Source organism: Gorilla gorilla, chromosome 13 (assembly GCF_029281585.2).
Source record: "Gorilla gorilla gorilla isolate KB3781 chromosome 13, NHGRI_mGorGor1-v2.1_pri, whole genome shotgun sequence".
Lineage (NCBI taxonomy): Eukaryota > Metazoa > Chordata > Mammalia > Primates > Hominidae > Gorilla > Gorilla gorilla.
The window spans coordinates 132,862,494-132,888,473 of NC_073237.2; the positions used below are offsets into that span (position 1 = coordinate 132,862,494).

General features: G+C 53.2%; 1 protein-coding gene across 14 annotated transcripts in view; it reads right to left on the minus strand.

Moving 5' to 3' along the window:
• Positions 1-25,980, minus strand: part of SEC16A (SEC16 homolog A, endoplasmic reticulum export factor) — a 43,901-nt gene that overhangs the window by 12,441 nt on the left and 5,480 nt on the right. For 10 of the 14 annotated variants that reach the window (XM_063696880.1, XM_063696876.1, XM_063696875.1 and 7 more), the window contains 20 exons: positions 21,766-25,401; positions 19,757-19,893; positions 16,171-16,268; positions 14,714-14,840; positions 14,024-14,222; positions 13,722-13,896; positions 12,177-12,319; positions 11,436-11,497; positions 11,220-11,358; positions 10,644-10,889; positions 8,842-8,939; positions 7,675-7,756; positions 7,390-7,507; positions 7,080-7,191; positions 6,770-6,875; positions 5,072-5,212; positions 3,679-3,792; positions 3,227-3,419; positions 1,730-1,948; positions 1,046-1,128 (listed from right to left, as the gene is read on the minus strand). In XM_063696880.1, coding sequence (XP_063552950.1) covers positions 1,046-1,128; positions 1,730-1,948; positions 3,227-3,419; positions 3,679-3,792; positions 5,072-5,212; positions 6,770-6,875; positions 7,080-7,191; positions 7,390-7,507; positions 7,675-7,756; positions 8,842-8,939; positions 10,644-10,889; positions 11,220-11,358; positions 11,436-11,497; positions 12,177-12,319; positions 13,722-13,896; positions 14,024-14,222; positions 14,714-14,840; positions 16,171-16,268; positions 19,757-19,893; positions 21,766-25,332 — 6,159 coding nt within the window. In that variant the 5' untranslated portion in view covers positions 25,333-25,401. Of the gene's footprint in view, positions 1-1,045; positions 1,129-1,729; positions 1,949-3,226; positions 3,420-3,678; positions 3,793-5,071; positions 5,213-6,769; positions 6,876-7,079; positions 7,192-7,389; positions 7,508-7,674; positions 7,757-8,841; positions 8,940-10,643; positions 10,890-11,219; positions 11,359-11,435; positions 11,498-12,176; positions 12,320-13,721; positions 13,897-14,023; positions 14,223-14,713; positions 14,841-16,170; positions 16,269-17,294; positions 18,694-19,756; positions 19,894-21,765; positions 25,402-25,980 lie in introns of those variants that run through there. The other 4 variants (XM_055350158.2, XM_063696877.1, XM_063696881.1 and 1 more) reach the window with 2 other exon arrangements.

A 25,980-nucleotide genomic window follows, 5' to 3' on the forward strand; every position in this document is an offset into this window, starting at 1 on the left:
AGAATTGCTTAAACCTGGGAGGCAGAGGATGCAGTGAGCCAAGATCGCACCACTGCACTCCAGGCTGGGCGACAGAGAGAAACTCCATCTCAAAAAAAAAAAAAAAAAAAAAAAAAAAAAAGAGATGGCCAGGTGCAGTGGCTCACACCTTAATCCCAGCACTTTGGTTAGGCTGACGCAGGCAGATCACTTGAGGTCAGGAGTTCGAGACTAGCCTGGCCAACATGGCGAAACCCCGTCTCTACCAAAAAATACAAAAAATTAGCCAGGCATGGTGGCACATGCCTGTAGTCCCAGCTACTTGGGAGGCTGAGGCTGGAGAATCACTTGAACCTGGGAGGCGGAGGTTGCAGTGGCCAAGATGGCGCCACTGCATTCCAGCCTAGGCAACAGAGCGAAACTATGTCTTAGGGGGAAAAAAAAAAAAAAAGGCCAGGCTTGGTGGATCACACCTGTAATCCCAGCACTTTGGGAGGTTGAGGCGGGTAGATCATGAGGTCAGGAGTTTAAGACCAGCCTGGCCAACATGGTGAAACCCCATCTCTACTAAAAATACAAAAACTAGCCAGGCATGGTGGCACACACCTGTAGTCCCAGCTACTTGTGAGGCTGAGGCACAGAACTGCTTGAACCCAGGAGGTGGAGGTTGCAGTGAGCCGAGATCGCACCACTGCACTCAAGCCTGGGCGACAGAGCAAGAATCTGTCTCAAAAAAAAAAAGAAAAAGAGATGTAGAAATCAGAGAAGGTACCCACTTTGGAAGAATTAAAATTAATAAGGGGATTTCATGATATTTGGGTATTTCTTCTACTTAAAGTAACTGTTTTTACGCTACTGAATTCTCTCTTCCCCATCTTTCCCTACCAGTGTTTTCACCAACTCTTCATATTTTAAGGATGAAAGCTATTTAGAAGCACTTTCACTTTAAGAAACAATTTCATAGTCCTCACTACCATCATCCTACTTACAACTCAACAAGGAGTCTGGGTGCCCACTCGATGAACTTTTTGGAAAACAAATAGTTTAAGAAAATGTGACAAAGTACCAGATTAGCAAATTTTCCATCAAAATTTTCTTCGCTTAGCTCGGAAAGTGAGTTTCCAACAGGCGCCTCCTGCGGCACTATCCCTGTCAATGGGAAAGAGAGCAACTATGATCTCAGTCACGAGAAGGCGGGACGTGTGTGTGGCGCACAGATCAACAGGCACACCACCTTCCCACCCAGCTACTGCCACACCAGCATGATCTGCAGAAACCAAGGCTGAACATCTTCCCACATGTGTGCACACTCTTTTATTTTTAAAACTAGGCCTATGTTTTGCTTTGTCCATATACACACATGTAGACACAGGCACAGACCAGGGACAAGATCCACCAAATCGAGTTCCAGACAGAAGTTCATGACCTGCCCCTGTGCATCTCACCAGGCGTCCAGCAGGGCCGTCTAAAGACAGACCCCAGGAGACCCATGGCCACCATGCCCTGCCCCAAATGGCCATTTAAGCTTCACAACAAAAAGCCAAGTTACAAAAGGAACTGGCATTAACACTGCTGTTGTAGTGAGACTCTGAACCCATCCAGTCTGTAACTTCCAGAATTTCTGGTCTACGTTAAGACAAGTAATGTAAGTTGTTTCAAGCTCAAATAACTTCAATCTCTTCCACCAGTCCCCACAGACACCACACCCCATGCTGCTTCTGCTCTCGAGACAGCATCTCTGCAGCCCCACCTGGGTCTGGGCTCCTGGCTTCCTGGAGCAAGTGTCTCCTTTCCTGCAGAGGTGGCACACCAGGTGGGAGGCCAGGCCTGGAGGGCTCCGGGAAGCCAAGTGCAGGCCCTGGGGTCACACAGCCAGGACCCGGCTCCAGAGGCCCCGGGGGCAGTGGCACTGGGAACATCGGCACCCTGGCAGGACTGGCCAATGGGCCGTCAGGGAGCGTCTGCGGAGCTGCATGGGAACGGTGGAGAAGAGGTCTGGGGTTACTGAGGGTAGCTTGAGTCACTGGAAGGAGCTGACACTCAACGTGTTTATGACAAGTTATTTTGTACAGCCCCATTTCTTTTATAAGGGAGGTCCAACAGAGCAGAAAGCCTGAAGCCACCACCCCACCGCACCATCCGCGGTTTGCAGAAAAGCAGAGCATCCGCTTGCTTTTCTAGGGGAGGGGCACTTGAGCAGTCAGAGCAGCACGCGGGCTCCAGGGCGCGGCCCACACGCAAGCCCATGGCGGCCGCCTGGCACAGAGCTCTGCTAGGCCCGAGTCCCCTCCTCCACGGCCAGGGGTCACACAGGCCACTCGTTCATTCCTTCATTCTTCCGACTCAACATAAAACCTGGGAGGGCTGCTGCCTACCAGCACCATGCTGGGCCCTGGATGCTTCAACAACAAAAGAAATGCTGGGTCCTCATGGGGGTCGGGACAGATGAACTGAGTAAGAGGAGAAAGCGCTAAGGACAGCAATCAACCAGGAAGTGGTAACGGTGTCTGAGGACGAAGCAGACTGGACATCAGGCAGGGAGCGTGGGCAGTGGGCCCAAATCAGGAGTGTGGCTGGTCCACAGCGTGGGAGTGGACACAGCACCAGGGCAGGAGGGCTCAGGGCCAAGCTTGGAGGGCCTGTGGCCACCATGAGGACCCTGGCTTGTCCTCAGGTGAGATGGAGAGTCTGGAGGGTCTGGGGAAGAAGCAGGAGGCGAGCAGGAAGGAGCCGTGCTCATCCAGGCATGCGGACCTGCATGCAGGCTGCGCTGGTGAGGTTCACTGACGAAGGAAGCTGAGAAGCGCGAGAGAGGAGGGGGCATCTGGACTTGACTCCCTGGAGCTCTGGGCTGGCCCTTCCACCGACGGGGCCGACTGGGAGAGGCAGGTTACAGAGGGGCACAGCCGAGGGCGCCACCCAGACACGGTGCGGCTGAGGCTCCCGGAGAAGCAAGCAGGGAGGCTGAGCAGGCAGCGGGCGCTCAGGGCAGTGTCGCCAGCACATGGAAATTTATGGACATGGAAAGCCATGAGCCTCCCCTCCATGGGCTCATCAGGGGAGGAAGCATGAAGGGAGGAAGAGGGAGGAGACCGAGGAGCCCCACAACCACCGAGGTGGTGTGAGACACTGCCTCCAACAGTCCACATCTGAAAGCAGTTCTCCAGGAGGCAAGGGCGCAGGCCACGGCTCAGCCCGCAGGAAGCAGGGGCTTGTCTGAGGGCAGCAGCCGCGCACCTGGGCTCACCTGAGGGCAGCAGCCGCACGCTCGGGCTCGAGTGCTCAGGGCTCGGTGCAGGCACCGCCAGCAGAGGGTTGGCGATCCCCAGGGCTGCTGGCTGACTGAGTCCTGGCCCGTCCAACTGCTCCATCTCGGAGCTCGGAGTGCCGGGACACTGCTGCGGGAGGGCTCCGTCCTGATGCCATACTCCAGCCCCCTCCTGAGGGAGAACAAGACCCGCCCTGTGGAAGCTGCCTGTGGCCGCTCTGCAGCGCCGCCCGCCTGCCACCACCGCGCTTGCTGTGTCCCTACTTCAGGACAGGAGGCACTCAAAGCCCTTTCTGGGGAATTAGGGAATTCTCACAGGCACACATTTGCAGTTATACTGTCTTTATAGATACATACTTTCAGTGTGGAAATGACAGGGACAGAAGCCACCTTGCCAGACGCCTCTGTGCCACCCCAAGCCAAGGCTGTACCTTAATCTGCCGCTCCACCTGCTGCAGGTGAACCAGCCACGTGGGTGCGGCCAAGGACTCCTCTTCTGGCTTCTCTTTCAGCTGGGGATCGAAGAGTCGTAACTGGGAAGCCATCTAGACATGGGCAAAAATCAGAGGCCCCTGTCACCACCGGGTGATGACAAGTGAGCCGTCTTCAAAATGCCCGGGCAATGCAGCTTCAGTGTTCACTGGCAATAAAGTTTAATTAGCTGCCTACATGTTTCTAGTATGTGCTTAGGTGACATACCCAGCACATGGGACGCTGGGTGACTGGGAAGTTGCTGTAGACGACCTCTTGGCCCACGGGCACTGGGTTGGCAGCGCTAGGCACCCCCCTGGAACAGGCCTGGCCCGAGACTACCACCTGACCACGTGGACCTGACTCAGCAAAAGCTGGACTCCCCCGGGAATGTCTGCACGCTTTCATTGGGAATTTGGGGGATGCGGAGCGGGACAGAGGGGCAGAACACAAGTTTGGCCCTGTGTTCATGACCACTAAGGTGGGGGACGAGCACCTAAGGACTCGTGCACGAATGACTCTCTGAACTTTGAAATGGGCCTAAAAATGTCCCTAATACATTTTTTGGGCATCCCATGAGCACGTTCTCACAAATGGAACTACTGACAAGAGGTGAAGATCCTGATGCAACACGGGCGCCTCCCATACTCTCTTGTCAGTCACGCTGCCTCTGTTTTACAGGCGAAGAAACTGAGGCCTGCAGCAGTACAGCCAGGACTCAAGCAAAGGCTGCTGGACTCTGGACACTTAAGCTATCAACCACCAGACTAAATTGCCTCAAAATAAGAATATCCTGGCCGGGCGTGGTGGCTCACGCCTGTAATCCCAGCACTTTGGGAGGCCAAGGCAGATGCATGCATCACTTGAGGTCAAGAGTTCGAGACCAGCCTGGCCAACATGGTGAAACCCCATCTCTACTAAAAATACAAAAAATTGGCCAAGCGTGGTGGCAGGCGCCTGTAATCCCAGCTACTTGGGAGGCTGAGGCAGGAGCATCACTTGAATCTGGGAGGCAGAGGTTGCATTGAGCCGAGATCGCACCACACTGCACTCCAGCCTGGGTGACAGAGTGAGACTGCGTCTCAATAAAAAAAGAGTATCCTACAGACAGTTCCTTCTGATTGTGAAACTCGCTGCCAAGGCTCTGTGCTGGCACACGGTGCCTGAGAGTCCCCAGGCTAAGACGCAAAACACGAAGCCATTCAAAGATCTTTATCCACCCAAGAGGCAGGTTCCGAGCGCCTACCACAATGGGGGTCTGAACCATCGCTACCCCCATGCCCGGGGGCTCTGGCAAGCCCTCCTTCCCTGCAGTCAGCACAGCATCCCGAGGACAGGCGCCAGGGGCAGCACCTGCACAAGCTGGCTGATCAACACCGGGGAGTACAGGTGCGGCTGCATCAGGATGCTCTTCGCGATGGCCTCACAGTAGTGGAAGGCTTGCGTGGCCAGCCCCATTTCCGCCAGGCGGCAGGAGTAGATGAACTTAAACACCTGAAACGACAGAAGCCTTGCTGCCCCGCGGCTCCCCCGCGTCCGAGCATCGCCGACAGACAAAGCCTTGTACCGCCCTGAGGCTCCCCTGCATCCGAGCATCGCCCTGTGAGCTGTGAACTCTTCTGGACACTTCACTCATCATCGTCTCCCACCCACCACGCCCGCTGACCACAGTCCTAGTCCCTGTTCCCCAACGGATTTCAAGAGCAAAGTAAATGACTAAGCTGGTAGGAAACTCACTCTGCTTTCCCCCCAACCCCTTTCATGGGGCCACTCGGCTCTCACGGTCACAACGCCCCAAGAGCGCGGCACTGAGACCACTGCCTTCCGTGTAGCTTGAGCTGCTCCACAGACATTCTCTAGATACTTCATTCTTTTTTATTTTTTTTTGACAGGGTCTCACTTTGTCACCCAGTCTGGAGTGCAGTGGCACAATCACAGCTCACTGCAGCCTCAATCTCCTGGGCTCAAGCAGTCCTCCCACCTCAGCCTCCGAGTGGCTGGGAACACAGGTGCATGCTGCCACGCCTGGCTAATTTTTGTATTTTTTTTTTTTTTTTTTTGTAGAGACAGGGTGTTATTATGTTGCCCAGGCTGGTCTCTAATTCCTGAGCTTAGGTAATCCACCCACCTTGGCCTCCTAAAGTGCTGGGATTACAGGCATGAGCCGCCATGCTCAGCCTCTCATGTATGTTTTATAGACACCACCCCCACACTGCATCAGAGAATACCGCCCTCAAATATTAAAAATAGCTCGTATGGCCGGGCACGGTGGCTCACGCCTGTCATCCCAGCACTTTGGGAGGCTGAGGTGGGCAGATCACAAGGTCAGGAGATCAAGACCATCCTGGCTAACACGGTGAAACCCCATCTCTACTAAAAATACAAAAAATTAGCCAGGCGTGGTGGTGGGTGCCTGTAGTCCCAGCTACTCGAGAGGCAGAGGAAGGAGAATGGCGTGAACTCGGAAAGCAGAGCTTGCAGTGAGTGGAGATCGTGCCACTGCACTCTAGTCTGGGTGACAGAGCGAGACTCGGTCTCAAAAAAAAAAAAAAAAAGCTCATACAGGCTGGGTGCGGTGGCTCACGCCTGTAATCCCAACACTTTGGGAGGCTGAGAGAGGATGACTGCTTGAGCCCAGGAGTTTAGGATCAGTCTGGGCAACACAGTTTTTTTCTACAAAAAATAAAAAAAATTAGTGTGGCATGGTAGTGCTGCCTGTAGTCCCAGCTACTCTGGAGGCTGAGGTGAATCACTTGAGCCTGGGAGTGATCAAAACAGTGCACTCCAGCCTGGGCAACAGAGTGAGACCCTGTCCTCCTTTAAAAAAAAGGAGCTCATGAAAATAATTGAAATCAAATGCAAACGGAAAGCCTCAATTCAATGGGATCTTGTTTCTTAGCATTTTAGATCAAATGTCTTCTCAAGATCCTCCCCCAAAAAACTCACATCATTTTTTTCGATACCAATTCAAACAATCTAAGTAGCCAAAAGCTTGTTAGCACTGAGTGCCTGCCCAGCCATGACAGCTGCAGGCTGGCAGCAGCTGCTTACCTGGAAACTAGGTAGGGGGCAGGTCTGGGCACCCAGGGACTGGGCGTACTCATAGGCTTCCGTCCTCTGGATTGCTTCGTTGGTTGCGAACTTTAAGAATGGCAAACTGTAGAGGAAGTGAATTATTTTGATTTGGAAAAAATGGCCAATTATTGGCATAGTCAGCCTTGGAGCAAATCATCCAGAAGTGTGTCCCACCACGTAACAAATAAAGACATGATTCTGGCCATTTCTGAATTCACTAAAGGAGAAGGATTTTGTTTTACTTTGAAAGGAAAACTTACAGGACTACACTGACTTGATTCCTTACCTGTGATTGGATCCGATTAAGACAAGCTTTGCAGTTTTCTTCGTGTAAACACCAAATCCCGCCTGGGCCATGAGGTAGCAGAAGTGGGCCGCATCTAAGAGGCCCCTTGAAGCTGCGGAGAGATGACACGACACACGGCGGGCTCAGTGACCGGGAGCGCTTGCAGAAATCAAGGACGCGCACAGAAGGCACCAGAGACGCCAGCCGGACCGAGAAGGCCGGGTTCCGGTGATTTCTGCCAACGCCACAGACAACCGGGCTTTCGGCGCTCCATCCGCGACGCCCAATGCCCATCTCCACCCCGACCTACCCAGAGTGTCGCCCATGGTAGCCATCGTCCTGAACTCGACGTCCATGTTGTTGTTCAAGTTGGACAAGACCATGGCGAGGTGCGGCCTCCAATCTCCCCATTTCTCATCTCCACAGCACTAACATGAGGAAAAACAAAACGAAGCCTCATCCCCGGAAGCCAGCGCCATTTCAATTCCACACAGCTGGGCTCACCAGGCACCTCACGGCCTGTGACAGCGTCACCCACGAGCAAACTCCACACAGGCAGTGGAGCCTGTGCAAGCCACCAGGCAGTGCCACTCACCGTGGACGCGGCAGGCATCCGCCCGGACATGAGCTGGTAGACTGTCTGCAGAGGGTCGTTGATTGGGAGGCTGTTAGCAAACCTAGGCAGACATAAACACAGAAAGACCCCATGCTGGCTCAGCTAAAAGAAAAAAGCCGGCCGGACATGATGGCTCACGCCTGTAATCCCAGCACTTTGGGAGGCCAAAGTGGGCGGATCACCTGAGGTCAGAAGTTAGAGACTAACATGGAGAAACCCCATCTCTACTAAAGATACAAAAATTAGCCGGGTGTGGTGGTGCACACCTATAATCCCAGCTACTCAGGAGACTGAGGCAGGAGAATCGCTTGAACCCAGGAGGCAGAGGTTGCAGTGAGCTGGGATCGTGCCACTGCACTCTAGCCTGGGTGACAGAGCAAGACTCAAAATTTAAAAAAAGCTCTCAAAAAAATAAATAAATAAAATAGTAATAAATTAAATTTTTAAAAAAATCAGCCCTAAGCCCTCTGATGTAATGATTAGACTTATATTTCACTTAGGCAAAGTACACACATCTCAATATTTTATTTTTCTTTCTTATCTCAATATTAAAAAAAAAAAAAAGCTGTAAAAGATAAGGCCAGGCATGGTGGCTCACGCCTGTAATCCCAGCACTTTCAGAAGGCTAAGGATCTTCTTAGCCTTGAGGCAGATCCCTTGAGGCTAGGAGTTTTGAGACCAGCCTGGCCAACATGGCAAAACCCACCTCTACTAAAAATACAAAAAATTACCTGGGTGTGGTGGTGGGTGCCTGTGGTCTCAACTACTTGGGAGGCCAAGGCGTGAGGATCACTTGAACCTGGGAGGCAGGGGTTGCGGTGAGCTGAGATCACGCCCCTGCACATCAGCCTGGGCAACAGAGCAAAACTCAAAATTTAAAAAAAGCTATAAAAGATGAAGACTGAGGAATTCGCTGAGATTTTACATGAAGTACTAAAAACCATCCAGTTAATTAAAAACTTTTTAAGCTCTCCACAACACGACCCAAGGAAGCCTCGAGGCCCAGGAAGCCGAGTTCGTGTGGGAGCACAGCACAGTCAAGTGAGATCCACCTGCCGCCTGCCGCCTGCCCCCAGGGTGCGGACGCTGCGTGCTACAGGGAGCCAGCAGGGCTCGCCACTGGACCAGGCCACCGTGGGACTGTACCTGGTCATGACTCGGGCGTGTGTCCGGCTGTCCATCTTACTTGCAAGTAGCAGAGCGTGACCCCACAGGCCATTCTTCATTGCAGACTCCAAAGCATCCTGCGAAAGGCATTTCAGGGACCTTGGTGGGTTATCGGCGGCGCTCACGTGACATGAGTCAAGACAGGCGACAGGCCATGTGTCCTCACACAGCAGCAGATACACAAACAACCCAAAGGCCTCAAAAACACACTTATTCACCATTTGGAGACTAAAGACACGTAGCGATTCATTATTTTCCTGAGTTTCAAAGTCCCTGTGGTAGTGGGTATTTGTAGATATTTGCTGCTTTTATCCATTTTCAGCATAAAACACAAGCACGCTAATCACAAACAGGGCTAACCACGCAGCGCTGCCCACCACGCCGCCCCATCCACTGGGAAACACGCTTGAGTCAACTTCCCAGTTCTAACAGGAGGCCTCCGCGAATATCCTGTCAACACGGACAGTGACTCCAGTAAGGCAGCCTCCCCTTTCACCAAAATCATCCAGGGCATAATTTAGAACTTCTGGCTGGGAGGCAAAAATGTTACCGTAGAGGAAGATGTTAATAAAAGCTAACAGGTTACATGACTTCAATCAGTTATAAAACATCCATAATAGACTCATACTGATCAGGCCGGGCGCGGTGGCTCATGCCTATAATCCCAGCACTTTGGGAGGCCAAGGCGGGCGGATTGCTTGAGCCCAGGAATTCGAGACCAGCCTGGCAACATGGTGAAACCCCGTCTCTACAAAAAAAAAAAAAAAAAGTTAGCCAGGCGTGGTGGCATGCAGCTGTAGTCCCAGCTACTCAGGAGGCTGAGATGGGAGGATCACTTGAACCCAGGAGTTCGAGGCCGCATTAAGCTGTGATCACGCCACTGCACTCCAGCCTGGGCAAGAGTGAGACCCTGTCTCAAAAAAAACTAAAAATAAAAAAATAAAAATACTGGTCAAATATGCCCTTTCTGAGTTTATCATGATATAAAAGGACAGAAAACTCTCAGCCTATCCCATGTCTCTGCTGTTTAGGGCCACACATGCCTCTGAGACTGGCCTCTCTCCTGCTTAGCACATCCAAAGCAAACATCATGCACCCTAGACAGCCCCTCCTGTGCACACAGTGTCACTGCTGCAGTCACTATGGACCCCCCAACCCCACTGTCCCAGAGCAGGCTCCTGTCTCAGGCCCCCCGCCTGCCCCAGTCCCCACGCTGCTGTGACCCCAGTCACTGGACGCTACACGCACTGGCTGCTCTCCTGCCCGTGGCCTTTCCATGCACTGCGCCTCTGACAGGTTCAGTGCGCCCTCCCAACTCCCAACGACTTCTGGGCTGTGGACTCGAGCCTGACTTTGTGAGAATGCCACAACTTGTGTCATGCACATTTCATCCGAGATTTGGCACACACAGCAGGGGCACGGCCTGTGCTCAACATGTGCATTTATCGAATGACTGAAAATTTAATCTGCAGGTCTCCAACACTGGAAACAGTTAGAAGGAAACCAACATTAACACCTCCAGAAGGATGGCATACAAGAGTCAGGCATTGTTCAGGAAACAGCAAGACCTGAAGCCCCACACTGCAGCGCGGATGCTCCCGAGAGGGGGCCACGTCCCTCCCCAAAGGCTGCAACCCCGCACCAGGCCCGACCCAGTGGACACGTGCAGGCGCGGATGCTCCCGAGAGGGGGCCGCGTCCCTCCCCGAAGGCTGCAACCCCGCACCAGGCCCGACCCAGTGGACACGTGCAGGCGCCAGGTGCCATGATGAGGAGGCGCACCTTCTTACGGCCATACAGCAACAGCTCCCTGAACCTCTCGGTCTCTCTCTCGAGCGAGCTGGCGGCAGCCGCCGGACCACCAGTGAGGAAAGAGAGCTGGGCCTCACCAGACTCCTCCTCTTCCACCTGCTCCACTGCCTCATTCGTGAAATCAATCAGGTTTGCTTCATTGGGCGACTTCCCAGGAAGCCACACTGTTCTGTGGTCTTGTAACAGAAGCTCCGCAATGTCGGTCCCTACCACGGTCTGTTTGGGTCAACAGGAACAGGAAGGAGAACAATGGCTCTCAGGTGAGGACGCACTGGACCACCACAGGCACAAAGCCCCACCCTGGACACAGCCAGACCCACAACTACCCGAAAGGCTGGCAAGGCTGGGCTGAAACCTCATCCCATCCCAACCGCACGTTCCCTCTCCCTCCCCACCCAGCCACTACAGTGTGCTTCCTAAGGGGGCCCTCCAGGTTCCCATAGCTGGCCATGCGGATCCCGCCCTGCTCCTTCGGGAGGCTGAGCATTCCCAAGACGAAATGAAGACCAGCAAGAAGAAACACTCTAGAAGTAGAAAGAAACATACCCCATTTTGTCTGCATAAGAGAACAATAAAATTCCAAAGAAGACTTGCAGACTCTTTGTCAATTAAGTTTTCATTCTGCAAACATTTCATAGCTTTGTTCTGTGCAAAATTAATGACATCCACTTTATGGGTGTCGTCTCTGCAGAAAGAACACACAGTGAGCAGTGATGTCTGCAAGGCCGGGCTCACAAAGAAATGCCTCAACAAGGAACATACTTGGCCAGGGGTCCCGGGAACGCCCGCATCTCCTCCTGCTCAGACGTGTGCTGCAGCAAGGCCTACGAGGAGAGGGCCATGGGTCAGTGGCAGCCAGTGCACAGCCACCCTGCTGGCAGGCCGGCCAACCCAGGCACGGATGCTGCCCATGAGAGGAGAGGATGGCATGGCCCACCCGCCCCGCCCCACAGCAGGTGAGGGCTCTGTCGAGGCTGTTACATGGAACATGGCCTGTGTGGACCACAGCCATGATTTCAAACTTTATTTTAAGTAGTGAAATCCATTTTCTCTCCCCAAATACTGAGGCAGAACCCCAATACATGTGACAGAAGCCTGCAGAAGCTGCAGGAAGAGGCGCACGCCAGCCCCCGTCACCTCGGCAGCGCCACGCACGTCCACCCCACCCGCCCCCCTCACCTGGGCAGCACCGGGCCCACCCACTGCATCTATCATTGAAAAGCACCAATAAAGCAAACATCCCCAAAACGAGGACAGAAAATGCATATACAATCAAACCACGTTGAACACCCAAGGCAGACGCTTACAATACTGACTTCTAGGAAGAAAAAGATATGATCAAATAGAAGAAAAACCCTACAAATTGAAAATTCACAGGAATAAACATTTTCCAAGGACGTATGTCCAGAGACAAGGTCTGACAATTGAAGATGACAAACTGCAAAGCACAGAGTTCCCCGGGGCAGCAGAGCAGTGACGCCACGCTTCTGCGTGTGCCATTACCTCCATGCTGTGGACCTCCACCAAGGCCGGCTGTCCTTCTGAAGGCAGATTGGGAATCACTTTGATAAGCTGACCGCCAGGGCCAAACCTGGCACAGACATGAGGCACTGAAAATTTTTCAGGAGAAGTTGGTCTTGATGAAACTGCATTTAAAATAAATTGAAAAAGAAACAATCAGCTTGTCACTGTTTGATGCTTCTGAGCCTAGACTTTCAATGTGCTCACACAGCTTAAATCACAGGTTAGATTTATCATGACAGACTTTCAACTCAAAAGTCGGTAACTGTTTAATATCATACTTAAAAGTAGAACTTCAGCATATGTCAGGAAAAGAAAAATGTCTGAATCATTAAGCATGAAAGCTGTTCCCTTGTACACCGAGAAAGCTCCCGCAACACCCTCATGAGCCGCCCGAGGCTCCTGCAATGGTGCGTGCTCCTCCCAGGCCTGGCCCACTCCCAAGCTCTTCCATTTTCACAAAATCAAATTCAGACTGCGATGACCACACAGCACCCAGCAAAAAGGACAGCAAAACACCTCAAGCAAAAAAGAAAATAAGGAGCCAGGCATAGTGGTGCATGCCTGTAATCCCAGCACTTTGAAAGGATCCAAGGCAGGAGGGCCACCTGAACCCAGGAGACAGAGACCATGACCGTGCCACTGCACTCCAGCCTGGGTGACAGAGTCAGACTCTGTCTCTTAAAAAAAAAGAAATGAAAAAATGTTAACTGAAACAATACTTTAAGAAAGTAAGGCCGGGCACAGTGACTCACACTCTAATCCAAGCATTTTGGGAGACCGAAGAGGATGGATCACTTGAGGTCAGGAGTTTGAGACCAGCCTGGCCAACATGGCAAAACCCCATCTCTACTAAAAATACAAAAATTAGCTGTGCATGGTGGCAAACACCTGTAATCTCAACTACTCAGGAGGCTGAGGCAGGAGAATCGTTTGAACCCGCGATGCAGAAGTTGCAGTGAGCCAAGATCACGTCACTGCACTCCAGCCTGGGAGACAGAGTGAGACTCCATCTCAAAAAAAAACAAAAAAACAAACAAAAAAAACCTCAGCCTACCATTAAATTCTGTAACTTTATATCTTTACGTATATTTCTGCAATTTGCCAAGAAAAAGCACTTGAGCTTCCTGGAAGGGAACTCTGACTGACACGCGGGACAACTGCAGGAGCAGAGTCTCCAAGCGGAATGAGCAGCTCCCTCCTGCATGCCTGCTGAGCCACGGGGTCTGCGATGGGGATGTGATCAGGGGCTGCCCAGAGCCTGGATATGAGCTGTCCTCAGAGTCACACTTTAAAACACATGTCGGGGCAGGCAGGGCAGCTCTCAGGCCTTAAACCAAACTGCAATCGAAGAGACAGCATCGGCCCGTCCTGACACGCCCTGCCTCTCGGAAGGACGGATTGGGTCAGAGCCAGGCCAGGACATCACAATTCCAATCCCAGCCCTGACTCCCGTGTTCAGATGCCGGGCTGGGTGGCCACCCCAGTGGGGTTAGCCGGTATCCCTCTGTCCTGCTGAGCACACACCTTGCTCCATGGCAGGCCAGATGGTGTCGGCAGGGTAGCCATACTCTGGGAAGCCGGGGCCACTGCTGAAATTGCTGCGGTAGGTGCCGTAGGCAAAATCGCCGTGAAAGGAGCCTGGAGGAAGCGGGGCCTCGTAGGAACCGGCAGCCACATTGTGGCTTCTGTAAATCTGACTCTTAGAAAACAAAGCAAACGGGCAAAATCAATTCCCCAGGCACAGCAGTAACACTTTAGGTACATTGCAAACAGGATGGTGGTTCTAAACACAACTGTCCGCGTGTCTGTGAGGCGCCGCCGCGCACCTGGTGCGAGTGGGAGCTGAGGCTGCTGCGGCGGCTGGCCAGGCTGTGTGCGCTGTGCAGGCTCCGTGCCGAGTGCTCGCTGTGGACGCTGCGCCGGTCCACCTCTTCCCCATAAGGGTCTCTGTGCGGATCGGGGTCATCGTCAAAACTCCCCGTGAAGCGAGGATCGTACCTCCAGTTGTTGTCACGTTTCTCGGGCCTAGAGGAAGCCGGGGGACAGAGGCAGAGGAATGGGAGTACAGGAGGCCCCGTCCCCATGTGCCACGCAGCTGCCCAGGAGCCGAGACCGAGACCCCTGGGGCCGAGGCACAACACAGCACACCCGACACTCAGGGCCCTCTGACGTGCAATGTTAGAGAAGTACTGCGAATGCGTCTCCAGTGTGGTCACTTCTCTGGGCTGCAGGGCGCGACCGGTAAGAAGGGACGATGAGAAAGAGTGAGCCCAATCTCCCAGGTGCTCCCAGAAGTGCTGAACAGTCCTCTTGCTGAGGCCAGTTCTCTAACAGTCCAAGCTGGGAACCCTGGGAGGGTCTGCTCCCTCCTTCCTTTCAGACAGGGACCAAAACATCACGCAGATGCTCACCCAAATTACCACAGCTCTTTGTTAAAACCCAGACATGAGGACAGAGAAGCACCAGCGCGCCCTGGCTGCCCCCAGCCTCTGGCCCCCCAGGGGTGCTCCACCAACCTGTCCCCGAAGGTAGAGTGCTCTCTCCTGTATGCGTCATACTCTGCATCACACCAATACCTCCGGTCATAGGTGCGGGGGTCCCTGACTCTAGCACTGTAGTGGTAACGATCCCAGTGACCTGGATCTGTGAGCAAGGAATTAATGATTAATAGAGTAACATGCAAAAGAAGAAATGCCTCAGATATCACTAAAGAAGCGACACCACCCCAGGACTTTATGCTCCAAGGACTCCTCGAGAAACCCAGCTTCTCTCCTGGAAACCAGCACGACACCAGGAAGCCATGAGATCTGGAGGGCCCTACCTACCTAAAGGCAACTGGCTGATTTTTCTCTCAATACAAGTGTTTTAGATTAAAAAGAAAAAATATTTTTAGAAAAGGTGCTAAAAGATTTCTTTATTAAGTCCTTTTTCTTCTTCTTTTCTTAAACAGAGATGGGGTCTTACTATGTTTCGCAGGCTGTTCTTGAACTCCTGGGCTCAAGTGCTTCTCCCACACCTCGGCCTCCCTAAGTGCTGGGATCACAGGTGTGAGCCACTGTGCCCAGCCAGTTCTCTTTCACGGTTGCTGCTTTTGACTAGTTAATCCCCTAACTGTAAATTTTACTACTACTTCTCCTTAATGTGACTCATAAGGTTTTCAAAAATAATCTCAATATTAAAAGGTTACTTTAAAAGGGCTCTAAACAAACTGGATATACCATTTTCAGCAAGTGTTTTTAGCAAGTATTAAGAAAAAGTTCTTAAAAGGTCTTTTATCATCTTTTCTAAAGATGTCTTTTCTTTTTTAAATTTATATTTAAAACAGGTGCAAATATCAAAGAGGATATTTGATACTTGTCAAGGGGATTCAGGGCCCAGAGCACTAGAGGCCACAGCCAGGGCAGGAGTGACCAGAGGAGGCTCTTCCCGGGGACATGGCCACTGTGCCGCACACACTGCATGGAGGACAGATGTGGCTGCAGCTGGACGTCGCCAGGGAGCACCCAGGTTGCTGCCCGGTGGGCGTGGCCCACGTCCACACCGCCCCAGGCAGCAGCTGCCAGCCTCCTGTGGTCAGGAGTGCGGGAAACACGGCTGGTGGGACCAAGGAGATGGTTTTTCATTTCACCTCCTTTTCATCCGTTTATGTTTACGAAGGCACATGTGGACACAGCAGCTCTCGAACTGCTGGTTATGTTCCACTAGAAAATCAGAGAAATCTGCCAATATGACAAAGATGCATTCATGCTAAGATTAAGATGTAATTTAGTAATGAAAAATATCAATATAATTATTTCCAAATACAAAGTATTTTCAACTATTTTGGCTTTTGGGCAAAAACATAAAGAGATTAATAAAAGGGGACATTTCCTGGAAGTCACCAGCTGGTGCTGGCTGGCCAGGGCTGCATGTCATCAGTGTCTTTTGCACAAGGCACCTGCTAAGGCCAGCTGCTTGGAGTTCCTTGACATACCTCCATAATCGTACTGGCTGGAGTAATAGCTTGCATAGTAATCGCTCTGACTGCTCCATCCACTTTTGGAACTATAGTATCCTTCAGGATATCCTTGCCTGAAAAAACACACAGTGCTGTTAAAACACAAATTAACTATTTCTTAAAGTGTGACATCAGCCAATACGAATAATTCCCAAAGCAATGGGCATTCATCAAAGCACTTTGGTTGCACAAAAATTCCAATTAGAAGATTCAAAACAGTAGCAAGGATGAGACTGTGGAATTTCCCACCATACGGCTAATTCAAATTCATCTTGGTAAAATAACTAAGAGCCGTTTGGCTAAAAAGAACTGACCCTTTTTGTGTTCTCATTGCTGTAGCCTATAAAAGTCAATGCTAAAATAAGTCCTAGAATTTTTGATATTATGCTCAGTAGAAGACAAAATGGACTGAGCTTTTTTTTTTTTCTTGAGACACGTTTCACTCTGTCGCATAGGCTGGAGTGCAGTGACATGATCTCAGCTTAACACAACCTCCACCTCCCAGGCTCAAGCAATCCTCCCACCTCAGCTTCTGAGTAGCTGGGACTACAGGCACGTGCTACCACACCTGGCTAATTTTTTATATTTTTCATAGACATGGGGTTTCACCATGTTGCCGAGGCTGGTCTCGAACACCTGGGGTCAAGCGATCCACCCACCTCAGCCTCCTAAAGTGCTGGGATTGCAGGAGTGACCCACAGTGCCCGGTCTCACTGAGCCATTCAAACCAACCTAAAATGCCAGCTTCACAGGCTCGACCCCAGGCCACTGGCTGTTGGTGCTCCCTGTACACGCGCAGGATACCCCCTGTCAGAGCCCACGTGTGTGCTCCTGGAGCGGGATTCTAACGGCCCCACCTCCCCCTCAGGTCTCCTGGAGCTGACGTGGTGTCAGATTCCTACACGTGCCCCAGAAAGGCTGGTTTTGTAGACCAAGCCATGATCCTGACTCTCACTACAGGAAAAGCACAAGTTAGTACAATGATCAAGTATCAGACCTTCTGGTACCTTCAAGATTCTTGAAAGGCCAGCCTGGTAAACACAGTGAGACCCTGTCTCCATAAAACAGTAAAAAAATTAGCCAGGCATGGTGGCACACACCTGTAGTCCCAGCTATGCAGGAGGCTGAGGCAGGAGGATGGCTTGAGCCCAGCAGGTTTTAAGGCTACAGTGAGCTATGACGGCACCACTGCACTCCAGCCTGGCTAAAAGGGTGAGACCTAAAAAGACTCTTGAAAGGATGTAAGAGCATTTTATAATTTTCATACAATATTTAATTTTTAAAACGTGACCCTTCCCACGCCCCTTCAGGAGACATCACGGGAGCCGCACACCAGCCGCTGAGGTTGGCTGCTCGGTCGGTGCAGCACCTCTGCGTGAGACGGGGCTGCTGCTGGGTGGCATGGGGCCCGGCCCACTTGTCCCCCTACATCCAACTGCTCAGCCACAGTAACGAGCCCTGCTGACTGACAGCCTGAGTGGCCACTCTAGGGTCTATTACATTCGTGTGGGCCACAGCAGGTTCTGGAGAAATTATCTGACTTGGGGTTTCCAAGGAGCCGCCGTGTCCTCAGCCGACCTTTCCAACCCCAGTCATTCATCAGGAGCAACATAGTCTCAAAAACAACAAGGCTAAGACAGGCAGTGCCTGCGGGGATCTGACCACACCAGGCCCAGAGAGTTGAGTCCATGCCACGCACAAGCACGGAGGCTGAACAAAAATGCGAGACGTGTGCTCCCCAACCAAAGCGGAGGAAGGAGCAGAAAGGATTCCCCAGAGCCTGCGCAAGCCAGGGCTGAAGGCAGCCGCAGGATCCGAACACAGGAAGGAAGAGTAAGCCTGTGGATCTGGCGACAAAGCCACTCCTGTGGTGACCTGACCCTGCTTCTGGTGAGAGCCCTTCTCCATAGCACGAGCCACCACTGGCCTCTCAGAATCGGTTCCTAGGTGAGCCTGGCAGGGCGGCCAGCAGCAGAAGGAAAACGGAACAGTGAGAATGCTCCCTGGCTGTCTCTCCTCCATGCTCTCGCCTCTCAGGGCCTCTAGGAAACACCCGTCTGCTCACCCTCACCCGGAGCTGGAAGGCTTTGAATCGGAATATGATCTTAACCTCAAACCCCGCTTCCCAGGTGACAGGGTGACACACAGTAGCTCAAATCCTGGGAATTTTCTCACAATTACAGCCTCCAGAGAGGTGAAGCCTCACAGTGTCGCCTGCTTCACAAAGCACCTCCAACACCCAGCGGCACACCACCCAGTGCATGCCCTTGGAGCCGAGTACACCAGGGCCAGCTGCGTGGGCAGAGGTTCACAGACAGAGCCTTTGTCTTTAGGTAAGCTCCTAAAAACCTCTCATAAGCATGAGGAACCTTTCAAAAACAAGTGCAGGTACAAAGTCTTCATTAATGAGCAGCTTTTTCTCTATTACCAAGGTTAAGAAGTAATATCCCCTTGCAGGAAGCCTCTACCTGTGAGACAGTCTCTCTCAGATCTCACAAGGAGCAAGTGCAGCTAAGGCCCTGGAAGGCGCAGCCTAGCGCGGTGGCCAGGACCACACCCACCCCACAGGGCTCTGCGCACCTCCCTGAGTGGAGATGAAAATCAACAACAGCCTCCTCTGCTCTAGGGCCCAGGAGGACTCTGACCTGGCTTAAAGGCCTACTCAGCTGAAGGCACAGTGCCACAGGTCTTTCCAAACCCCTCTTCTGTAATGGCAAACAGAGGAATAGCTGGCCTTCAAGCAGAGGCGGCAATGTCAAGCAGAAACATAGGGTGGCCGGGCGCAGTGGCTAATGCCTGTAATCCCAGCACTTTGGGAGACCAGGGCAGGAGGATCCCTTGAGGCCAGGAGTTCGAGACCAGCCTGGCCAACATAGTGAGACCCTCGTCTCTACAAAAAAAAATGAACAAAATTAGCTGGGTTTGATGGGGCATGTCTGTAGTCCCAGCTCCTCAGGAGGCTGAAGTGGCAAGATTGCTTGGGCTCAGGAGGTCAAGGCTGCAGTGAGCCAAGATGGCACCATTGCACTCCAGCTTGGACAACAGAGTGAGACCTGCCTTAAAAGAAAAAAAAAGAAGAGGAAACACAGGCTTTCAAGCCCTGCTTTCTGTAGCCAGCCTGACAGGTCTAAGAATTAAGTCACCTCTGTGACCAGTCCTCCCAGGCCTCCGGAGACCGGTGAAAAGCTGCCATGTCTCTGGGGAGCCTGAACACCCCATTAGCAAATGGCCGGACCAACAGACGTGCCCCGGCCAGAGGGGCTCACAGACAAGTCAGAGGCTGCTTCTCTGCAGCCCTGAGCAGGGTCTGGCCCCAGTAGGGGTGGCGCCAAATGCTAACTGACCAGCACAGCTAATGACCACCCGGGGCAGTGTTTAATTTCATTTAAAAACACACCCTACAATTTGTCCATACCAAGAAAATGTCAACATATGTTAGATAAGTTTGTATAATTCTTCAGAAATACAGAACTTTTCGAGTCACTAAGTTATCCCCATAGCAAGCAACACAGACATGGGTCTGAGTATGACAGAGAGGCAGCCAGGGTGGGCGCGGCCGCACCTGGGAGGTGGCCGTTCCGAGGAGTGGCTGGCTCGGGAGCTGGGCCGCTCGGGCTCGGGATAGCGGTAGTTCTCGGCGTAAGCAGACGCAGCACTGTCATAGGGCCTGTATCGAGGCTCATAGAGGCTGTAGACATCCTGTGGGAGGAAGCATTTGGGCAGGATTAGACACCAATCAAGAGCAAGCTCGTCCAACAGCCAGCCTGAGCTAGAAACATCGCAGATGGCTGCTCTCCAGCAGGACTGAGCGTGGCCCTTCCCTCATACACAACCACACAGACCTCCAAAGCACAGCCACACCCACAGGCAGCAGGGTGTCCTAAGACCCACAGCCCTGGCCCTGTTCAGGAGACCCCTGGATGGACCCAGGGCACCAGCATGTCAGCAGACAACCCCAGGGGGCTGTGGCGACTTCCGGAAGGGGCTGTTAGGTTTCTGCTTCCTGAAAAGTCCAGTGTGGAGATGCCATGATTTGAACAACCCCTGCGTCCCGCTTCAGATGCCACCTCAGTTAAGTCAGAGAACCAGGGTCCCAGTGAACAGAGCCCCAGCCAGGAGCAGCCTCTAAAAGCGGACCGTGCTTTATTCTCGGGAGGCTTCAGCCCCATCACCAACCAATTCGTGGCCACAGAATTGTTCCCAACGGGGCCCACGTGGACACATGAGGATCTGAAGACACGCAGTGCCCCGGGCACACGCCAGAATTCACGCTTAAGGGCCTCAAAGCCTCAAGGCCTCGACGCTGCCGCTGCCTGGCAGGAAATGTGAAATCACAGCACAACGGACTCATCCTTGGCCACCCGGACACCACAGCAAGAGGCACGGCGGGAGGAGTGCACTCCTGCGGAGGGAGGTGGCTCGCAGCAGGAGGACCGGACAAAGGACCCGAAGTGAGGCCACGGCTTCCCCTCGCTCTGCACCAGCCCCACCCCAGGGCTCCCAGCAGAGCTGAATGTCCTTGTATGGAAATAAAAAGTGCCTGGGCTCCTTCTGGAACCTACACAGGTCTGAGGGGTCAGGTGTGCACCTGGTCACACGCACACAAACCATGATGCTCGAGGCCCATGGGGGAGGCCCAGCCCCATTCCCCGGGGCAGTACCCAGCCAGCCATGGCAGCCTTGCTCCTCGGGGCGGGCCCCCTTCTGACTGCAAGGCCTTCCTGTGTGGCCCCAAGTCTGGTTCCAACTGGCCTTACATACCGCAAGACCATGGTTTTCCAACTCCCTATCACACAATCCTTCTACCTGGGGTGACATTGAATCGGTGAACCCAATCAGTGTATGTTGAACTGGGTTAGAGGGTAGGAAAAGCAGATAATGATCAAATGTGTACACAGACACTTTTCGAACGACTGCAGGATTATGCGGAACCTAACTCAAATGTCACTCATGAGCTGGTGTCCCTGTGAAAAGAGGCACAGAAGAATCTTCTGCATGAGCACAGCCGGTCCCCGAGCCGCTGCCCGCACCACCACGTGCTGAGAGCAGCTTGCGGGACTCCGCCTCGCTTAGCTGATGCGTGTGGCTCATGCTCCAAAACTGACTATTTTCTCTCCATGTTTTTATTCTCCAGGGGCATTTAAAGGACTATGGCTATGCCCAATGCTTCTGACGTAAGCTTCCAGAGGCTAGCCCAGCTTCCCAAGGCATGCAAGACAGAACTTTTCTGCAGACAGCCAGCAGGAGCAGGAGTGACAGGAAATGGAGGGCTCTTTTTGTCACATAAGCTGGGGAGGCTGGTTCAAATCCCAAGCAAGTATTATAAGCAATTCAAGATGCTAACGTGTGGTGTGAACTAAGGGTGGCCTGTGCTTGGGAGAGTAGGTTCTGGAGCCGGGAGCCCTGTCCTCAGGAAGCGTTACTGGAACACTGTTCTCACGCCCGCGGGACTGTGGGTGACCTCGGAACCAAGCGAACAAACACTACTAAGGAGTACACCGTGAGTGAAAGAGACTCAACTGGTCAAAGCACGGACAGAAAAGTGGGTTACACATGCGACTCGACTGTTACCTGGTAATAGAGGGAGGCTGCGCCGGGCTCCGGGGGGTACGGCAAGGAGTACTGAGGCTGGTAGGCATCGTACAAAGGCCGGTAGTAGTAGTAGGCGGCCAGGTCCTGAGGCGGCGGGCCAGGGGCAAGTGCAGGCACTGGCTGTGGCCACGGCTGCTCTGACGGCACAGCTGCCTGGCCGGAGCCACTGGACACCAGTGACACGCTAGAGGACTGAGGAGGCCGAGGGGGCAGCTGCTGACCCGCGTCAACCGGAACCAGACTTGCTGGTGACTGTGCTGAGTTCTGGGCCTGTCCCTGTGCGGGCAGACTTTCTGGATTTGACAGCTCTGAAAACGTGGCTTTGGGTAGTTGTGGGGGAGAAGCCTGTTGCTGGGGTGGCACCAGCTCCTGCTGGGCTCTTTCGAGGCCAGGCTGGTCCTGGGCGTCTTTCGTGACCTGCTGATAAAAACGGTCAAGGTTAGGCGCCCCAGGCCCAGATTGTCTGGGATGACTGGCAACACTTTGCTGAGAAGCGAGGCTGTCAGAATGGGACGGGTTGTACACGCTGACAGGATTTTCCAAAGTCCTGCTTAAGGTAAAGTCTAGGGCTCCGTAAGTGTCTTCCTGATGACTGGAATGGTTTGCCTTATTACCATCAGGCACCAGGGTGCCGTGTGCAGGTGGAACTAACACCACACTTGTGCTTCCAGCAGGGCTATTAGCAAATCCGGGAAGAGCACTTCCTGCCTTACGATCCTTTTGACTTTCTGGAACCAAGTTCTCTGGAACTGGCTGGGATGGTGGTTGAACCAGCAAATTAGCAGGCTGATTAGAAACCATTTCAGAAGCACCAGAACCTTGTGGAAAATTACTTTGGGCAACACTGCTAGGCAGAGACAAGCTAAGGACAGAGCTGGTTGGAATCCCAGACAAAGAAGTGTTCTCCCCAGAATCACCACCGAGAGCCCAACTGCTGACTGCAGGTCTATCCCCCACCAAAGCCTCTCTCCAGGACTGATTCTTCTCATGAGAGTTTGATAAGGACACAGAAAAGTTAATGGGCTGAGCCAGATTATAGCTGTGATCAGGCTGAGCAATCAAGACTGGAGGATTCTGCAGAGACTCAGTGGGCGGTGAGGATAATAAACTTGCATAACCAGAACTCGCCTGGGACTGAAGGGCCTCCTCCTCTCCCATTTTGGGAGGATTCTCAAGGTTCTCAGAAGCACCAATGCCACCTCGGCTCTGCACCGGGGCCGCCGAGCTTGGGTTCCGTGACTGCTGCCCGGACATTGCCTCTTCTGGAGGCTGAACAACTTCAGGTGGCTGAGGTTTTGCACACACATAAAGCGCCGGGGCTGCAGGGGCCAGAAGGACATTGCCTCCAAAATCTGGCAGCTCACTTTGCGCCCACAGAGTCGTTGCTGGGCTTTCACACTTCACGGGCCCCTGGGCCCTGGCTGAAGGCCTCTTCTCCGGTGCGGGATACACAGTATCCAAGGGCGGTGCCCCTGTGTGTGGAAGCATGTGCACAGCTTCCGTGGTGGAGTTAAGAGGCAGGGGACAGACCTGGGGTGCACAGAGGGTCTCCATGTTGTCTGGCGGCTGCTCCAGGTTGCCAGGGGAAGCATCGGGCAGGGCGGCAGCTGGTCTGCACTGCTTCTGGCGGACACAGGTCTCCCTTACTTCACCAACCACGTTGGCGCGATCTGCCTCAAATGGTTTTACCCCAACTAAGTGAGATTTTACCGGTTCAAAAGAACTATTTGCACTTGTCTGAAATATTCCTGTAGGTTTCGGGGGGCTCGGGGTTGAGGGCTGGGACACGCTGCCACGGTAATTCTGGCTCACAGTGGTCTCGTCTGTTTCACCTCCTACGGGAGAAGAATCGATTTGCTTAAAAAAACTACCTGAAGCTTCATCCTCGGGTTTTCCAACTTCTTGCTGAATGAATGTGCCAACCAGCTCCTGGGGCCTGGCTGAGCCTGAGAGCCTTCCGTGGCTTCGGCTGCTATAGCTGGATGACACGCTGTCAGGGTGCACTGTGTGCAGTGTGGCATCAGGGGCTCCCGTGTGGCACACAGCACCATGCCTGGGCACAGCTGGCCCAGGAAGGGGCCCATATCTGAACTGGTCACTCGGGGAGGAAGGGTCCAAATTGAGGGGCTCACTTGGCAGAACTTCTTGATTCTGAACAAATTCTAAGTTCTCAACATTCTCATACTGCGAGCCGCTGGCATCCGGCACCCCTGTGCTCGCTGCGTCACCCCACACATCACCAGCAGCCTCACTGCTGGGGCCTGGGAGAAGGGCCTGGCAGAGGCTGCCTGCCCCCATGTGTGCAGGTGCGGGCGGACGGCCTAGCCCAGGGCTGGAGCAGAAATCGTCAAAGTCTGCTTGACCAGATAAGCCTGCTTTTTCAGATGAAAGATTCTCCTCATTTTCTGTCTCTCCCCCTTGGAAAAACATCGCCAGAGCTCCTGAAGCTCCCGAGTCTGCTTCTAGCGGGGCACAGCCAGACCCGGCCCCGGCCCCCAGTGGGTGGTGCGTACGGTTTTCTGGGCTATCTCCCTGGGCGAGGGGGTTCACAAGAGCAGAGGCGGGCCGGTGCTCATTCTTCACTCCTGGATTCTGCCTGAGCTCTGGGCTTGCCCAGTGATTCACAATTCTGGGATTTTGCCTGAATGTATTTTCAGGATCAAAGTTATTGGCCAGGTGGCTTCCACTTTGCAAGTGGCCCACCTCGTCTCTTCCGTCACTGGGCAAGGCTGCTGGGGGAGCCACCAGAGGGCTGTGTTGCTCATGACCAGGGCCCTGATGTAGGATGGACGGGGTGGGGAAATGAGGAACGCTGGTGGCACAGGGCACCCCGCTGGGAACAGGTCCTTCAGGGCAAGGTGAACGATGTTGCCCTGAGGGCTGTGGGCCTCCCTGCACTGGCCCCCACTGTCCTGGCATCTGCAGACGAGGCTGAGGGAGGGAAGGGGATGCTGCTGGGGTGACCACACTGTCATGTGGGTTTTGCCTGCTCAGGGGTCGGTCGAGCCCAGGCATGTTCCCATGAGGGTGGCCCCCATGAGATTCAGGATCCATTCCTGGAATGTAGTGAGGCAGATATGGCAGAGTCTGAACTTCAGGCTCTGAAGTGGGACCGACCTCTGCACTCCTGTTCGTCTCAGGCCCAGGAGGTGCTGAAGGTGTCAATGCACCAGAAAATGGACTGGCATCTGCTCTGGGCTGTGTCAGAGGTCCAGGCAGGGGCTCACAGGGTCCCTGAGAGCTATCTCTGGCATGTGTGTGAGGCACAAGCAAACCAGCGTGCTGAGAAAACCCTGCGGGGGCTGGGGCTTGCAAGACAGGTGGACTGCTTTTGGACGAACTGCCCAGTGGTGTACTTTGGAGCGCCTGTCTACTAAAAGCAAATGGATCCGTGACTGGCTGCAATGGGCAAGTTGTCGGAGCCACTGCTGCATTATTATTAGCCCGTCTCCTGTAAGGGCTGCTAGCCCAGAACACGCTCCGAGGATTCCCGGCTGGAGGTGGCCCAGCCATGCCAGACGGGACCGCCTGGGGCGGCGGCTGCATGACTGAACCCTTGCACAAGTCGATGCTGCTTACAGAAGGAAGCAGGATATAGCTGTTCCTTAATTGGAGCTGGAAAAGAAAAAGAGAAAATCAGCATAAAATCCATATATTCAAAGTCCTAGCTGCAATCAGGAAAACTAAGGAAAAAGAGAAACATTGAACATGATTTTATGTCACTTAAATCCCAAGGACTCTCTCTCCCCTACACCCCACCCCAGCAGAGAACACCTGTCCCTGAGGAACTGTTCTGGGGGGCAGTGGACAGAGTGAGAACCCTGGATGGCCTGGCTGCGAGCTGATGGAGTATGTCTAGATGGCCACTCCCTCCCCTGGGATCCTCTACTCACAAGGCCCATTGCTGCCGCAGACCCGCGCCACAACAGGGACAGTGCGGAACCTGACCACTGCTGTGATATGCTACCAGACCCACAGATACTCAACGTTTTCCTGTAAACCATCCCTAGATCCAGGAAGAGCCAACTCTTCTATTAAGAAAGAAAAACTGGCCAGATGTGGTGGCTTACGCCTGTACTCCCAACACTTCAAGAGGCCAAGGCGGGAGGACCACTTGAGCCCAGGAATTCGAGGCCAGCCTGAGCAACAGGGGGATCTCGTTTCTACAAAAAATACAAAAATCAGCCAGGCGTG